This window comes from Sebastes fasciatus, chromosome 9, assembly GCF_043250625.1.
Source record: "Sebastes fasciatus isolate fSebFas1 chromosome 9, fSebFas1.pri, whole genome shotgun sequence".
Lineage (NCBI taxonomy): Eukaryota > Metazoa > Chordata > Actinopteri > Perciformes > Sebastidae > Sebastes > Sebastes fasciatus.
This window is the reverse complement of record NC_133803.1, coordinates 20,038,771-20,056,868: the sequence shown is the minus strand read 5'-3', so window position 1 is coordinate 20,056,868 and position 18,098 is coordinate 20,038,771. Positions and strand designations below refer to the sequence as shown.

General features: G+C 41.3%; 1 protein-coding gene across 2 annotated transcripts in view; it reads left to right on the top strand.

Moving 5' to 3' along the window:
• Window positions 1-18,098, top strand: part of macrod2 (mono-ADP ribosylhydrolase 2) — a 455,425-nt gene that overhangs the window by 121,378 nt on the left and 315,949 nt on the right. For both annotated transcript variants that reach the window (XM_074646542.1, XM_074646541.1), the window contains exon 4: window positions 16,259-16,288. In XM_074646542.1, the coding sequence (XP_074502643.1) occupies window positions 16,259-16,288 (30 nt within the window). The remainder of the gene's footprint in view (window positions 1-16,258; window positions 16,289-18,098) is intronic.

Genomic DNA, 18,098 nt, shown 5'->3' with positions numbered 1-18,098 from the left:
CTGCCTTCAGTTCTTATCAGAGTTTGTTCATATTTTGTGCTTTCCGTTTGTAACCGAATTCTTCATGTACAGTGTGAAATCCATGCACAGTAATTGCATCCTTGCTCTAATCATCGTCTTAACTCTTTTCCAGATTTTTAACTGGTGGCAACTATGATACAAATCGAAACCCACCGATGTACGCCGGTTTAGTCAGAGTCGGTCTACCTGTGCGACTGCCGATTCCATTTAGGTCATTCATCCATCTCACCCTCCTCCTAACTGAATTGCATTTTAATCATGTATGCTTTTAGCCATCTGTGGCTTCAGTCCTCTCTCTTCTCCACAATGCACTCACATTTACTATTTGGAGACACATAGACAGGAGCCCTTTTGCTCGCCGACTGGACTGCCTCACCGTGAGGTAACCTTGGAATACAGATGGATCTGTGCTTCTAATAGAGGTCACGCAGACATTTCCATTCTTCCAAAATAGATTTTTTTTTTTTCAAACAAATGTTTCACAATTAAATTGGATTTTGTCAAACATGTGGCCGACTGACCTGTGAGATCTTTCAAGCGATTTGTCATGTTTTTTCCTCTAGCCCTACGAGGTGGTAAACATACGAAAGGCGGAGCGAAAAGGGCTCTGTGTTTGTTTGTCGGGACTCGGGACCTGTCCCTACTCATACTCCCTGATTGGTTGGTGACAGGAAAGACTAGCTGAGGTTAATTCTGGGAAAAGGATATATCACAGCGCTGTGGCACCCAATGCATTTCAAATGATGTGTCCTTGGGATGCAAGGTTACTGCTGAGTCCTTCTCCTCCAGCTAGAAACAGCCGGCGTAACTATAGGTATTATTGAACGGGCCTGACAACAAAAAGGTCTTGTTGACTAGTGCAGAGTGTGTGGTTGCACAGAAGGTCTGCCTGCCCTCTGACATTATTGTTTGGATGAATTTTCCAAAGCTCATTTCATTGTAGGGACTCAACTTATTAAGACTGCCACTGCAACAGCTTTCGTGTTCCCTATAACAGCTTTCAGAGCAGTAGTCCGTCTAGGGACAGCTGGTTGATTTAGTGACAAACAACACCGAGGATCAAACTGCTTCTTCCGCCATATTGGATACTGGGAAATGGTAGAGTGGTGCAGTAACTGCTGGCATGATTGAGCTTGGATATTATGATTGTGGCGATATTATGTGCCGGTACCTGACGAGACTCGCAGTCCATCAAAAAGTTAGTTTCCAGGTTCCCTGCAAACTATGTCCTGCAGCTATGTACAGTATCCTCATACAACGGTTCGTATGTTATCTCCCTTTTTTTATCGTTTTCCTACAAATGTGTAGCTATACCTGTAAATTTACGCTCATTACATGAATACAGTCTTTTCAAAATATACTTCTGTCTTCACAGGAAACAACTTCTGTAAGTTTAGGCAACAAAACTACGTAGTTAGGCTTAGGAAAAGATCATTGTTTGGCTTAGGATATTACCGGAAGTGGCCTTACTTAAGTACGTAACTTACATGACAAATAAATCAACGTTAAACGACACAAATGTCGGTCTCCTTGGCGAAAATCCAGTATTTTTAGATCCACCCCGACCTCATCCCTGCATGCCGTTACATCTATTACATACATACATACCTACTTTTCGTATAGCTACGAACAGTGTTTTAGACCAGCCTGCCTGCAGCTCCTGTCTTAAAGCTGCTTTTACCTGCCTGTAAATGTCACAGCCTTTTCTGATCTTCTAGTATTAACATGAGTATGGTGTTTTACTGTGGATAACAAAATGATGTGTCTTTTTCGTACGCTGTACGTTGTTAGAGAGAAAAAAAGACTTTACACAGTGTATTTTGTTCTCAGTGAGTTCTTCTCTGCAAAAACACGAGAATTAATCCTCCGTCTCTGTCATATCCATTTTTGGCCTCCCAATCTGAATTACAAACAAATCCCATGCACCTCGCTCAGCTTTTATTTTACCACTTTGTGTTTGATTTTATGCAGAATTCCTTTGCAGGCTCCAGACAGGAGCATTCATTTCATCTTTTCCTGAATCTGCTGCTTTTTTTTTGGGCCAGATTCAGGTTTCTTGTTCGTTCCCAGGCTCCCACCTGCCGGAGAGTTTTTGTTAGCCTGGTGTGAAGGTGGATTTATGTTATTTTACACTGGGGTCTGTGTCTTCAGGAAATCAAGGCCATTAAAATTGAGTGTTAATGTGGGGTTATTTATGCTGATTTCGCGTCGCATACTGTGGCGCGTAACCATCTATTACGCAAAGTGCAAGGAATAGGAATTACAAAGAGTAGAGTTAAATAAATCTTCGAGGGGTGCCTCCTCCCCGCGTTCTTCTTCTCCTTTAACTTTCAGCTCTCCAGTCAGCCTCACAGTTTGTGTGCCTCAAAAAACCTTCATTTTCTTCAGCATGTGTAAAAGCCACATAAATTGGCTCTCCAGAAGTGACAGGCCCCTCACAATGTAACTAGTGTGCTGGCGTGACTTAGTGTTTGATTGGTGTTTTGGAGCTGCCAGAGTGAAGTGAAGCAGCTCTCTGTTCACGGCCCCACCTCCTATTGTAGAGGCTCTAACACAGGAACACTAAAGCTGACAGGCTCGTGTAAAACTGGCCTGGTTTGGCTAGAAAGTACTGCAGGGTTCGCTTCTCGTTATTACCCACATTCTCGGACTGCTCGCCTCTAATATTAGATGTGAACGGTTGAGTTAGTGCTATTTGAGAAGCACACTTTGAAGTCCTGCACTGCACCTACCTGAGAAAAAACTCCTGTCATCTGTCGTTGCCGGCATCTTCACGTAAACCTAGTGGGAAAAGCGGTAGCTGTCACAGCAGGAAACCCTAAAGTCACACTAATACCAGTTAATTTATTTTCCACACAATGGTGAATATACATCCGTTTCATCAGTAGATCAGCGGGAGAAAATCTTGTGTAAATCTTGGCTTTAGCACATAACATTAAGATGGCTATAGTGCATGTGTGTGTTGGGGTTCAGCAATGAAATAAAGAGCTTGGAGGCAAGCCAATTAACCGCTGCAATTAAGCAGTACTGCAAAGTTCAGCAGGAGGACGGCAATATAATTTAGAAAGATATAACCATTGTCAATCTATTCTCCTAGATAAGTATCCCCAAGATAACTATTTCAGTCTCTCAGCCCGCAACACGTCTGTCAATTATTTAGTTTGATGTGGTTGATTATGTGCCCCATTCTCCTTTGCACGTAGGAGGAACACTTTCTGATACAAAAACAGATACAGGCGTTATGTTCTGAAGCAAAATGCAATACGTTTATAGAAGAGCTATAGAAGGCTTACCTGCTTTTTCCAGTGAAATTGTGTGTAATTAGCAATTTCCTTGTCACGCCTTGTTTTTCAAACGAAGGTGATTGAGGAGTCTGATGAGTACTTACAATGGATGATTTCAGTTGTTTCTTGCAAATGTGGCTTGAGGGAGACTTCACATTATTCTGTGGCTAATATCCTCTGATGAGTTGGAGGTTTCATTAAGCTGTTTAGATGTCATTAAAAGTTAGTCAGAGAATGATGTCAGACTGGATGATGAAGCAAAGAGGCATTCACCAACAGGATGGGTGTCAGCCAGGCAGGATATTTTCAGACCAGTGAGAGATACAGTACTGTAAACTTGATTTGAGCAGACTGATGGATTGTACCAATTCAGTTGACAAGCTGAACACAAAGAACCACAGTGTTCAAGACTTGGCAACACAGTAGACAAACAAAACAAAACAAGATAGCATATTTAACTCTTTTCTGCTCTTCATCCTGCCAATTCATTGTTTTATTCAAGCTCCGATTTAGACGGTGACACTGCCAAGAGGAAAACACTGTGTCTATCTGATTGTATAAGTGTCGGCACTGTTTCCTTACTATTTCGCAGGGTGCCTGTTTAAACCTCCTTGAATAAGCAATTGAAAAACATGTTGTCTTTTTGTTTTGTTTTAACAAAAGGCATAAAAGGATACCAGTGAACAAGAAATTATCTGTTGGGATTCTGTGTGAATGTATTCGTGGGGACCCAGATGCTTGTTTGAAGATGCACTGAAGTGAACATTGTGTGATCCATAGGCGCCGCTACAAAAGAAAGGAGCTCAAAACAACATTACGCAATTATTGTTGCAGACCATGACATTTTATGTATCTGAGCTAATTCCACCGATGTTTTTTTTTAAAAAGACAGGAACTGTGAGGTATATTTATGGATGTGAATCCCCTTTTTTGCTGTTTGTGCTATTGTATTTATAATATCTAACAGGTAGATAACAGAGTGTGATATCAATGCACAGGAGTCAGTCCAGTCTGTTCTTGTTTGAGCTGTGATTGTAGGGCAGGAAAGTAGTAAGCCTAACAGCTCCTACTTGCATTCAAAAGCCAGTTTGTAGAGCTGCACTGTTTCTGTTGCAGTTAAAAACGTGGCATGTGATTGGCACAATTGAAAACGCTATCTTTGAGGCACAATTGTTTTTTTAAATTTCCATTACAAAGTATGGGAAATAAATAACAAAGTGAATACTTCCCATTATGATCAAACCATTACAACTGGCTATTAATGCTAATAGAGGTATGATTATTTATGAGATCATCTCTCATCCAAGAAGGATTGGCTTATCTTTGTAAGAGCTTTCATCATGTACTTCAGTAGACAGAGCTGACGTGTCTTCATTTAGAATCTGTTACACTTGATTTAGGAGCATCAGTTTCATCAAGTCTTGTGTATAACTATTTAGGCACCAATTGTGAAAATATATGGGCTGATACCGATGTTTGAAATAACAATTGGGACACTAGCCGATTACCAATACCGATGTTTTTGCTTATTTTGTTTTTTCCTGTTATTTATTCCCCTTTTTTGCCAAGGAAACAAAGACCTCTTTAGCTGTTTTAAAGTCATTCAACATTTCATTCATTACACTGTCTTTGAATGAGCACAAATTCAATCATACAAAGTTATGAAACAGCCTTTTAATATAATCTTCTTTCACATGAAATCTTTTTCAGCTACTGCACAACTACCTACTCAATGAGGAGAATGTTTTTACAGTACTTACCCAGTGCTACAAAATTATTCTTTTTGGGAACATGAATTAAATGTGGATGTAAAAGCCATTAGAAACATAAGCAGTGCTTTTCACACATAGACTTTACTTGGGCGGGCTGCCCATATCTTAATGGCTGCCCAAGTATATTTGTCGACCAATTTTGGCATTTTAATATTTTTATCCATCCGAGAGAACAACGTCATCCATGATCAATTAACTAGTGGACTAGGAGTAGACAGAACGCCACCGGGGAGCTGATGAAGAGCTCTAATCTGCTGGTGCAGCGTCGGGCCTCGCTGCCTCAGCTGTCCGGGCCGGACTACGATGCCAAGGCCTCGACGGGATGCTGGGCTCTCAGACCGACCGCAAATAACCAACACAACATTTAGCAAATGCAAAATTGATGCAACACAACAGATAAACATCGGCCACTGCCGTCTGCGAATGCCGTCTTATTTGCCTTATATACCGATAATGATGTTCGACCAATAAATTGGTGCATCCCTAGATGCAAAAATAAATGTACATACAAGCCGTCGAGGTGCAACAATTTTCTCCGTTTTGATAAACTGCCTCTTTTAATTAACACACAACCCATTTTAGCCTCCAATGAGCCGAGATGCCTTCGTGGAAATGTTTTTTTTCCACCATGGTAACATGAATGATATGGCATATCTCTCCAGGACTTATGATTGAGTTGCTCCAGCCTGATTGCAGTTGGCGCTCGAGGGAGATGAGCCACTGTGACATAAACGGAGTACTTGTGGAGCCAGGGCTCACTTCACACATCACCTCAACACTTACGCTGCTGTGATCAAATAGACGCTGCTAGGAATGGATTCTCTTAAGTGCCCGTTAAGTGTATTTTGCTAAGGAAGTAAGAAGTTAAAATACATTTAGTGTTAAAAAAGACAATGCACTCTTCCTTAATGCAATGTTCTGCACTTAAGCTATGGAGTCTAATACTGAGTGTGTATATACCGTGGCCTGACTGTCAAGGGCAAGGCCCTCATTTTCTATTTTCTGCAAAGAGAAAGCAGTGATATGTAAGTAAGTTGATTCAGAAACCACACTTCAGTAGCTGAGAATCTCCAATTTAATGCCGCCCTGGCTCCTCCGTGTGGAGGAATCTCAGCCATGTTATTCTGGATATAGCGAGGGGAACTGTCTGGCTGCCTGGCGGGTACCTAGCTGGGGGTAGTGGACTGTGAAGGCCCCGAGGAGCCGTGCGGGTCTTTACCATACCAACAGGCCTGATTGCCAGTAAGGAAGAGGCTGCATTAACGCGAGGCTGATAAATCCAGAAATGGGAAACTGGATAAATCCATAATATGCAGCTGCTGGCCTAAATCCTGCCAGAGCTCCGCGGTGACACTGGGCCCTGTGAAGTTTTTACAGATAACCTATTTCATCTCAACCAGAAAATGATGGGGCCTCTTCAAAGTTGGCAGAGATGGTGAATATCAGTTGAAAATATCTTGCTGTGTTATATAACATATGCATATTAAAACTAGTGAACAGTGAGTGTAATGTTGAATACATAGCCTGGCTTAAGTTCTTTGTGGATCAGAATGCGTTAGTTATCTGCTATTATATATACTGTTAATGTCTCATGTGTTAATAGTGTTCTGTAGTATCGCCTAAGGCCTGTGAGCAATGCGGTGCGCTGAGATGTAAAGACAAACATTAAGAGAATATGCCACTGTAAACATTTACATGTGTCATTAACTGGTTTGATTTGTGTACTTTACTTTGAGTATCTATGTGGATATTTGTGGCACTTTGCTATCTCCACTAGACATTATTTAATATTATGTTTTAAGTTGTTAGCTCTCAACAGCCCTTCCTTATGTGGAACTCACTTTCACAGTTTCCATATCCTCTAAATACAACTACAGTCGCACTGTAAAATGTGGCTGAAATACAAGAAAACAAATGCATAATTGAAGATGTTGTTTTTTCTGAGCTTGTGCTTGTGGTTTCTCACAAACCGCGGACATTTTTTTGTTGTTTTGCCTACCACAGCGCATTTGTGATTATAGCGTAATAAGATAGTGGGAACGGATCGACACAACTTCGTCTAATGAACCCTGCTCTCTCCGCTGCCCCCTGCGTTTTGCCTTCAGAACCCTTGCAGTGAGTCTTTCTCGTTCATGTTAATAGCCTGTGTCTTCGGTGCTGAAAACAATTATTAAGTAACACTTCAATCGTTAAAAAGTTGTTTTCTGTGTCTAACTTTGGTGGCATTGACTTTCCCTCGGTGTCAACTTCAGAAGAAATACAAACTCGCGCTTTGCAGAGCCCACCTACAGGTTTATTTTCTTGTAATTTCTCCGAGCCTCCCTCCACAGGATTGGGGGGTTGAGCAGCAGATGCAGGTAGATGTATATTTATGAGGGGGATGTGTATTTCAGGGAGAAGCAGTGTTGTGAAAGGTGACCTTGTTAGATAAAAGGAGGGCTCGGAAGCCAAATGATGAAAGAGAATGGGATCATCCTGGGCTCATTAATGTGGATTTGAAGGTCAGGTAATTATAACAATAGACGTGTGGGCTGGCTTTGGCATCTGGTATTGTTGCTTTGTTATGAAGGTGACAAGCCTGCGGAGGAAAGGGATTAATCACCGTGACACCACCCTGTTGTCACATTGATGCATTCAGACATCATAACACTACTGCTATAGTTCTAAGAAGAAGAAGCTGCAAAAACAACATAATTTAAGCCATCAGCAGTATATGACAAGTAGTGGTGAGAATATGAACAGGTTTAAGAAGCAGCCTACGGTTGCCTGATATTGTTATGAGTATTTCAAAAATAAATCCAACCTGAAATAGAATCCACATCATCGTTATTTCAGTGATTTTGAACAGTGAAGTCATGAACCATTATGCAGCAGTGAAGGTAACCAATGAATCCCCACAAGCAATAGACTGCGTGTTTGAGCCAGATGAGCTTTTTAAATAGCTTGAACTGAAAATACTACAGAGCCGCTGAAAATTCAACCCATCATCTGACTTAATGAACATTTTGTTTGTGCTGAATGCTGACAGAGTATCAATACACATGAGAAATGAGACCTGCTTGATGATGTTACCGGCACCAAATCAAGTTACTATAACAACCCAATGAATGGCAAACAAGGTCTGCAACTCAGCAACAAGGTTCTCCTAAAATTTTACAACGCAGAAAAACCCTGTAACTTACACTAAACTGGTGTGGAAGACAGGGGGATATAAAGCTGGCAGTATACTCTAAATTCAATTTAATTTGCTGTAGTGTTTCACAGCTGAGGCAAGTTTTGCAAAAACAAGAAGTTAACGTTGATTAAAACTAACACAATTCTATGCAATTAAACCAAAATATGCTGAGTATCTGCCGATGCTAAGTCTAAATGCAGCGCTTCTTTTTGGCTGCAAACCCATTTACCTGTGCTGCCAAATGCCACTTTAAGATTTATGCTGTCACGCTTTCTCTAAATTGATGTGCTTCTGTTTTCTCTTGTGTATCTTAATTGTTTTTTCATTCACCTCACCTGTGAAAGAAACATGAAACTTCAGTCATGTCAATGGCATGTGGTTAACATTTCAGGAAACACTTTGACATGTAGCATTCTGACACACTCTTCTGTACCTTGTGTACTGTACTGCCGCAGTTGCATAATTGCGACTGAAGTATGAGCCAAGCTTTAGGCTTTTTTTTGTGTGTGTGAATGTGCTGCTGGGATCGTGCCACCTCTACCACAAGTTTGTCTGGCTCAGTCGGGCTCCTCAGGGACCACTAGAAGCTATAAAGAACAAAAATGCCAACAAGTATCATCCGACGAGGCAGCGTGTGTGGTGTAGCATGCATTTTTGATGTGCCGCAAATAAAAAACACCAGTGTTGCCTCTCCTCTCTGCTCTCTCATCCCACAACTGGTGGCTCGTTTAAGTTTTATTTCTATTTGTGCGAATTTCGGCAGCTACTAAAAGAAGAAGAAAAAAACAAAGCCCCCATCATTAAAGGTTAGAATTGCCTCAGTTTAACGCAGAGCTCCACAGACATGGTGTGTTGCTCTAGATATTAAATTCTAGCCTGAATATTTCCTGTTGAGTTGGGTTGAAGTGCGTAAGTACACGCACATGTGTGTACATATGTGTGTGTGTGTGTGTGTGTGTGTGTACAGGCTCAGTAGCAGTGCTTGTTAGGAAAGCTGGCGGAGTGGAAAAGTGTGTGTGTGTGGAGCAGCACATTATTCCACTCAAAAGTCCTTCACTCCACTGACTCTTTGAACATCGGCATTCAGAGCTGACATGTTAAACATCAGAACACTATGAAGGGGAATGTCTAATGACCATCTAAGTGTCAGCCGAGTCTACAAACGATCGGCCTTTTTTTTATTCTCCGAACTATTTCCTTCATTATTTTAGGCCTTCTATTTGTGTTGTAGATGCTAATTTGTGCCCATCAAATTAACTGCGAATATGACTTCTAATTAAAGCAGCAGAATGGAGAACAAAAAGAGATGTGACTCCCGGTTACAAAGAGCAGCTCTATTGACCTAGTTTGCGCTTTTATCTGGGACAGTTTTGTGTCATATTTGCTCAAATCAGAAATCCTTCTTTTGTGGACAGGTAAGACATGCTTCAAAAGTGGCAGTAAGTGATATTGACATGCGCTGATATTGAAGCAGCATGCTGTTGCTATAGAACATAGCAGAGATCGTCCCTAACACAGTTAATTTGACTCGGATATATTTACTGAGTATCCTGCTAAAATGCCTTTTAACATTTGCAGACACACAGGCTGCTAGCGTTCTCTTGCAGTGGCCGCCCTGGTTGCTTTTAAAAAGATTTTTTTTGACTCATCTATCTGCAACAGAGCAGGCAACCTGAACCATAAAACTTTTTTTATTAGTTTCTGTACCCCACCTTTTATCCCAGAGTCACAGCCGAGTACACTATTAACCTCTGAGCTTATTGAGAAGCGTGCGAGAGGATAAGGTGAGTGTGTATTCGATGGAGCATATTTAAAGGGTTCAGTTGAGGTGTCAGAGACCAGAAGGTAGACAGTGAATCTGTTTACTGCCTTGAGGTTTTGTGGTTATGCACTAGCACTTCCCATTTAACTGCATGATCTAGGGCTCTGCTGACGACACCAAGCACACAATCCAGATCCATGCCTCGCTGCCCTCTGCACACACAGGAGTCGCGCACTGAAGTGCACATAAGCCATTTTTATGAACGCTCTGCAAATATATGGACACACTGAGACAAGAGGCTGGTTTCACCATTCCTATCCACTGTGTTTGTGTCTGTGCCGGCTTCTTGACGCAGTGCCACAATCCATAAACTGTGCCTGCGCTCTCTGGCTGGGGCTTTGTTATCAATATTTCTCTCGCTGGGAAAATACACAGCAGCGGCTCCGCTGCATTGTCATTGGCGGAGGGATAAATGAGGTTGCAGTGTGGGGTTAAGAGTTCAAAGGGCAGACAGGAAGTGGGTCCTCCCACAGTGACAGTTCAGGCATATGTTTGATGGGCCAGCCTAATGCCGTGGACCAGCAGTTCCTAATGACCTGCCATCTCCAGGCAGTCTGGGGAGCCCTTCCACTGAGATTTATGACCCATGTTGTGGTTACTACTGGGACGACTCTCAGCAGCACTCCTGACAAACTCCAAGTCACAGCCTGCTACTTTGGCTTCGCTCCTTCTTCTCATTAACTGGGCCATTGCAAATCTTCAACTACTACAATAAATATTCAAGTTCTCTGAAATATTAAAGCTTAAAGATCACTGCAGTAATATATGTATAATGTGATGGAATCCTTGTACTTTTTTTTACGGCCCTGACACTCTGTCTGTTGCTCTAGTTTTTAGGTGTGGGGGAAAGAAATCAATATAATAATCAATGCGATTTTGTGGGGCTATATTTTATCGATACACAGACGTCAGTATCAATGTTTTATTATATAAACTATTGATATTGCAACTACTGTACAATATAGACTCTAATACAAACCGTTCAGTTTGTCAGGTGCAGGATGCAAAATTGATGTTTTTATACACTGACGGTGTTGCTCAGTCTGTCTGCTTGACAATCCCATTTTGCTAAAAATGACTGAAGCGAGATGAAGGGACTGCATAATTGTTTTGTAGATGTTGCATTGTTCAAAAATACCTGTAATGGTACAGAAGTTCAGTCCACACAAGTTTGCATTCAGTTAAGTTGTACTATATGTAGATTGTAATACAAACAGCTCAGTTTGTCAGGTGCTTGATGAAACATTTATGTCTTTATGACAGTGTCGGTCAGTCTGTCTGCTTGACTGACAATCCCATTTTGCTGCAATTAAAATGATTGGAGTGAAATGAACAGAGTGAAAACTGAATCGTGTTTGATAAAACAGATGTTGATACTGTGCATAATTTACAGTTGAATAAAGGTAATAATTCACAATATATCATATTATATCTTATCGCAATACTCAGCATATTGCAAAATGTTTAAAATTGCACTAAGATCGTATGTGATAATATCACATCGTGCAGCCTCTGGTGATTCCCACCTCTACTAGTTTTTGCGGTGTGTCCCGCACTGTTGGCTCTAGTCTTCCCTTGTTGGCGCCTTTTTGGCCGATTCAGCATGTTGAATCACAGAAGGCTCTTCTCATTTTTCATCTTCATCTCATCTGATCATTCCAATACACAAATATATTCACAAAGATACGGCCATCTGGAATGAAGCTAAGTGATGAGTGAGAGTGGCGTGAAAATGGTCGGCAAATGCTGCTTTGTTTCATGTATCATAACAACGGCTTGTATATCCGCCGTAGGTCTTCCAGTTTCGCATTTTGAATGACGAACACAGACTACGGCTACCTGCTGGTAGGGAAAGTTATTTCGTCTCACGCAGGCACAGAACGTACGTGGTATTCGGCCGTTGGCTGTTGTCTTGCAGTGTGTTCGCGTGCAACTTTTTGGCCAAGACAGGCAACGTGAGGCAACAGTCAGCCTTTGCCGAATGAGATGGAGATGTGGTCTGTTCTGTCCTTGAAGGAAAGATTGACGAATTGATTGATGAAATTCTCAAGGGGGCACACACACTGGCGGACCCACAGTCCAAAACCCATTAAACATGTATTCAAAGAGACAACTCCACATGTACGCTCTCAGCCACTGTAGAAGAAACAGATAATGGTCTTCTGATAATACTAATTGTTGGCTCTCCCGCTGCTTCCCTAAAGGCAGAAATGTGTTGATCCACCACAAGATAGCCAGACTGAGCTCAGGGCAGGCACAAACAGCAAGGAGAGCTAGTTTATAATTAATACACACTCTATAAAATATGCATTATGGGGTGGATGTGGCCAAATATGGATTTCTGTTTTGATTTTCACTCAGGATAATTGAAGCACTTCTCAGGCAAGTCATACTGAATAAGGCACAAGCTCACAGCCTTTGCTGCCAAGAGTGAGTGCTGCTCTGGGTTAGCTCCTCCACCAGCTGCTTCTTATTTGTCTCATGCTTGAAGACGGATTGTCAAAGCAAGTCCCCATCCACTTTGGGATTTTAATGTCTCCCTTGATACGTATCGCTGTGGGCTGAGCTCACCGACTCTGTAGGTTACAGATATTTTGTGTGCATAAGCAGCACAGTGTGCTTTAAGATAAACTGCCAAAACACGTTTCATGACACTCTGATCGTTAAAGGGAGAGGATGCAGGGAGAGGGGGAAATGAAAAGGCATAAAGCAGCGTTTTTACCCCTCCCTTCTAACATATTTATCAAACCCACCGCAGAGATGAGATGGCTGTCGAAGCGCTCTTCATCTCCCAGTGGGCTATTGCCGTGATCACACCAAGTCACATGTGGTTAGAAAGCATCTAACATCTCAACCCCCAGACAACCCCCGTTCACTACTACCACTACCCCACCACACACACACACACACACACACAAGAGTTGTGTCAGACTGATTAGCAACCACATCTCCAATCTCTGATTAGGTGTGGAGTAAATGAAGCGCCCCCCTCAGGTATGCATTTCCATAATGTCAGGTAATTAAACCCCAGTGTTTTAATAGCTCAGGAATAGGAAGACTCCCCAGGAGACTAGACAATGATGATAGACTTTACCGAAAACTAGCATACCATTAGCTTGCCTTTAAAGGAACAGTGTGTCACATTTTGGGGGATCTATTAGCAGAAATGGAACACAATATTCATAACTATGTTTTCATTAGTGTATAATCCCCTGAAACTAAGAATCGTTGTGTCTTTTCGTTAGCTTAGAATGAGCCCTTCATATCTACACAGGGAGCAGGTCCTCTTCATGGAGTCCGCCGTGTTTCTACAGTAGCCCAGAACGGACAAACCAAACACTGGCTCTCGAGAGAGACTTTCGTGTTTTTACGTTACCTGAAGGCCACCGTAGTTCTCCGACACGCTTGTGAAACTGGCAACGTAAGCCAAAGAGTAAAAAAACGTGGTATCGCCAGCCGCCGTCTGACTTCCGTCGCTCCCAAAGTAGTGTTATTATGGTAAAGATGGCCTCTGAACGAAGCACAGACGTAACCATGGTTTTGCACTCAGCAGGTCACATTACTGCAATCTTGGAAAGAGAGGAGTGAGCGAAGGGGTACTCAGTTGGTTGCAATCTGCAACCACACCACTAGATGCCACCAAATCCTACACACTATCCCTTTAACTGGCACTGAAACTATTCATTTCATTGTACGGATAATAGATAAACAACAGCAAGCTTGCAAAATTTACATCAAAAAAAGTTACATATACCATATACTGCAAGTTTCTAAGCATCTACCTTAAAATCAAAGGTATCACTGCACTGGTAATAAAGCCTTTCCTTTTTTTTTTTTTTATCCATGCTTTTGAAATATGAACAGGAAATGTTGTGTTCTGGAAATGCACGTTTGAGTTGTGTGCTTGCTGTTGATAGCTGATAGATTCCAGAGCTAAACAAAAGGCCGGCAGAGCACAAGCGTCTTTCTCATCACAGAAAAACCTGGAGAGGTGCTATTGTAAACATGACAGTGGATTGTCAGTACATCCCTGTTTGAGTTGCTGTTTCTTGTGTGTGTATGTTATGCTCATACTGTATGTGCACACACACACACACACACACACACACACACACACACACACACACAACAAAAGCCCTTTGATGAAACAAATTCTGCAGTGGGAGAGCTTTCTTTGTCCATGTGCCCACTCATATGTGTGGTGCTCAAATGAGAACAATGCAAAGCCATAATGGTGCCACAGAAAGGTGTGGAAACTGAGTGAACTCCAGAAGTCCCCTCCGCACACGTAATCAGGCAAAACAATAATAGCCACAGGACTGTGCTGCTGTCATTGGAGAGCTCTCCTTTATACCACTTGTTCATTATCTGTTGCTTGTGCGCCAAAACGTTCTCGAGAAATAACAAGCTTTTAATGGGGTAGTGTTCACTGCTAATGATAGCCAACCAATGCTGTAGCAGGAACTGAAGATCATTAAAGGCATGTTGCAGTGTATGATTCTCCCAGTGCCCGCTGGATGAACTACACTTCAAACACACCGGCTACCTACTTTCAGTAACACCCAAATTAACAGATGTACTTTAAATCCCCTCTAATCTTTCTCCTCTCATGTGCAACGGATGGTTCTAACTGACAGATTCATTTTTAATGATACAGTCTCCACTTAGATGGCTGACGTTACCTTCTCTTGAACCAGTAAACTACGGTTAATGTTGGAGATTCACATGGACAACACGGGGCTAAGTAATGCCATGAGTGTCTTAAAGCTGACAACAGAATAACAGTGAGCGAGTCTTTATGGTTTCCATAACGAAACAGCCAGACCCCACAAAGCCATGGTGAAATCTGGATTTTCATTATGTTTTTGGGTTGTCCGACCGTCCGTCCGGCCGGCCGTCCAGACGTCCGTCCGTCCGTCCAACCGTATGTCTGTCTGTACATCCGTCCATTCTTGTGAACGCGATATCTCAGGAACTTCTGGAGGGAATTTCCTCAAATTTGGCACAAGCGTCCACTTGGACTAAAGGATGAAACTGATTAGATTTTGGTGGTCAAAGATCAAGGTCACTGTAACCGTACGTCAGTACCATTCTCGTGAAAGTGCTATCTCAGGAACGCCTTGAGCAAATTGCTTCAAATTTGGCAAAACGTCCACTTGGACTCAAAGATGATCGGATTCAATTTTAGTGGCTAAAGGTCAAGATCACTGTAACCTCACGCTCATCCCATTCTTGTGATATCCCAGGAACGCCTAGAGTGAATTTCTTCATATATGGCACAAACGTCCACTTGGACTCAAGGATGAACTGATTAGATTTTGGTGTTCAAAGGTCAAGGTGATCTCACAAAACACGTTTTTGGCCACTACTCAAGAATTCTTTTGCTAGTTATGACAATCTCAAACAGATGTCTAATAGGTTTAAATGATGAAGTGATGATATTTTGGACAGACATGGATATAAACTGCAACTTTACTAGTTGTCGGAGGCATACGACCGCGAGGCGGTAATTCTAGTTCTGTTGTACAGCAGTAAATACAACCGTCACAAACTTCAGACCACCGTTAATAGCTTTTAATGAACCACATTGTTTTATTGAGCATAACCTCTGTTGTGTTGCCAAGGAAGAAATCTGCCAAGGAGTGTATATTGAAATTAGCTGTCGACTGAATCACACGTTTGTTGCCAAATTTAGCGTTCAAAGAAAAAACTCTGCCACACACAATGATCACTTCTGTCTATTGGAGACGTGATAAACAAACTGTTGGATGACGTTCTCGTTGCTTGTTTGGATGACTGTGGTGTCATCTTGTATTGCCAGGTACAGCTATTCAAATGTGTGATTACAGGTTTAACTGAGAAAATGTGTAACATGATCATTCAAGCCAATTTCAGGCTCTTCTTGGCACTTGAGCTTGTCTTTTGAAGGCTGTGAAAATATACTGAATGTTTTCATGAATCATTCTGTTCTGTTCTCGATCTCAGTGAAATGTGTCAGTAGTAGCTCTGTTCATTAGATATAAATGACACATTTGGTAATTATATAAGCGTTTCAGGTCAAATAGGTGTATTTCTGAAAAATCACACTTGTGCAGTTAAAGAATCAGAATATTGCTGACTGTATATAATGATCTATATTTGCTTACTCTTTGAAGTTTACTGACTCGTTTTTCTCTCTTTTCAGCAAACTCCAGTCTTCTGGGAGGAGGGGGAGGTGAGTGAACGCCTTTTTGTTTTTCTTTATATCATCTCATTGTTTGTTCCCATGGGATTAAAGCAATTCAAGTTGCGCTCATCAGTTCTCATATGGCGCGTCTATATTCTTCTGTTGGTCCATGGCAGACTTTAGTGTCCATTTCGCTCTGAGTGTCTGTGTTAAATGTGGTCGAATGTAAGGCCAAAACATTAGAGCGCAGTGCAGGGCAACCTTGCACTGTGCCACACTGTGAGACGGTCATTACTTTAGCGGCCTGCCGAAGAACATTATCATCAAAGCGACGGAGGAAATCTGAGGCAGCCGACCGTGGTGTGGGAATAATGGGTTGGGAACTCCAGTAGCATGCTACTGCCCAGTCCAACTGTTCTCCTTTTCTGTAATTTGACTTTTACAGTGACATGATTGAAATAATCATTCTTCACTACAGTAAGACGAGGTTGGGGTAAAAATGTACCCAGTTAGATGTGGAATGTTAATTTTGAGTCCCTGGGGGATTATTTGATGATATGTTGGAATAGTGTGACAATGAAATAAGGTCAGTGCTTCCGCTCTGTCTGTTTATCCATCTGTGTTGGATGTCACTTTGAATGTGTCACCGTCTCCTGACAGGCTTCAGTGTCCAGGGTGATCCCAACCAGGACATTAGTACATTTTATGTATCTATTGTAATAAGGCTGCAACTAACGATTATTTTCATTGTTGATTAATCTGTTGATTATTTCCTTGATTAATCGATTAATATTTTGGTTTATAAAATGTCATAAAATGGTGAAAAATGGCGATCAGTGTTTCCCAAAGCCCAAGATGACGTCCTCAAATGTCTTGTTTTGTCCACAACTCAAAGATATTCAGTTCACTGTCATTAAGGAGTTAAGAAACCAGAAAATATTCACAGTTAAGAAGCAGGAATCAGAGAATTATGACCTTTTTTTTTCTTAAAAAATTACTCAAACCGATTAATCGAATATCAAAATAGTTGATGATTAATTTAATAGTTGAAAACTAATAAATGAATCTTTACAGCTTGCAATCCATTTAGTTGAATCCATATATCTATAAAAATGTTCTTATATAGTCAAGTCGAGTTTATTTGTATTGCACAATTTATGCACATCTGCAATTCAAAGTGTTTTACAGGTGAGCAGATAAAAGCTAAAAGAATAAAATAAAACAATAAAAAAAAAGATCATAGATGGAAAGTAGAGTGCATTCTATCAGTTAACAAAAAGCATCTGAGAACAGTAGGGTTTAAGTCTAGATTTAAAGGTAACCACGGTTGGTACACCTTTTAATACATTCAGGAAGTTGGTTCCAGCACTGAGCAGCATAGCAGCTAAAAGTATCTTCACCATGTTTAGTTCTGACAGTGCCAACAGATTTCTCTCCATTGATCTGAGAAGTCTAGCAGGTGTGTACTGCTGAAACATATCTGTGAGCTATTTTGGTCCTGCTTCATTTAGTGATTTATAAACAAACAGCAGTGCTTTAAAGTCAATTCTGTGACTGACCGGAAGCCAGTGTAGGGTCTTAAGTATTACAGTAATGTGGTTGGTTCTTTTGGTTTTTGTAAAGCAGCTGCATTTTGTAGAAGCTGAAGCTGTTTGATGGTGTTTTTAGGAAGGCCAATGAGAAGACCATTGCAGAAGTCAACCCTGCTGGAAATAAAAGCATGAATGAGTTTTTCTAAATCATGTTTTGACATAAGGTCTGGCTATGTTTTTCAGATGGTAACAAGCTGATTTAGTTATTGCTTTCACATGATTTTTAAAACTGAGATCGCAATCGATTAAGATGCTAAGGTTTTTTA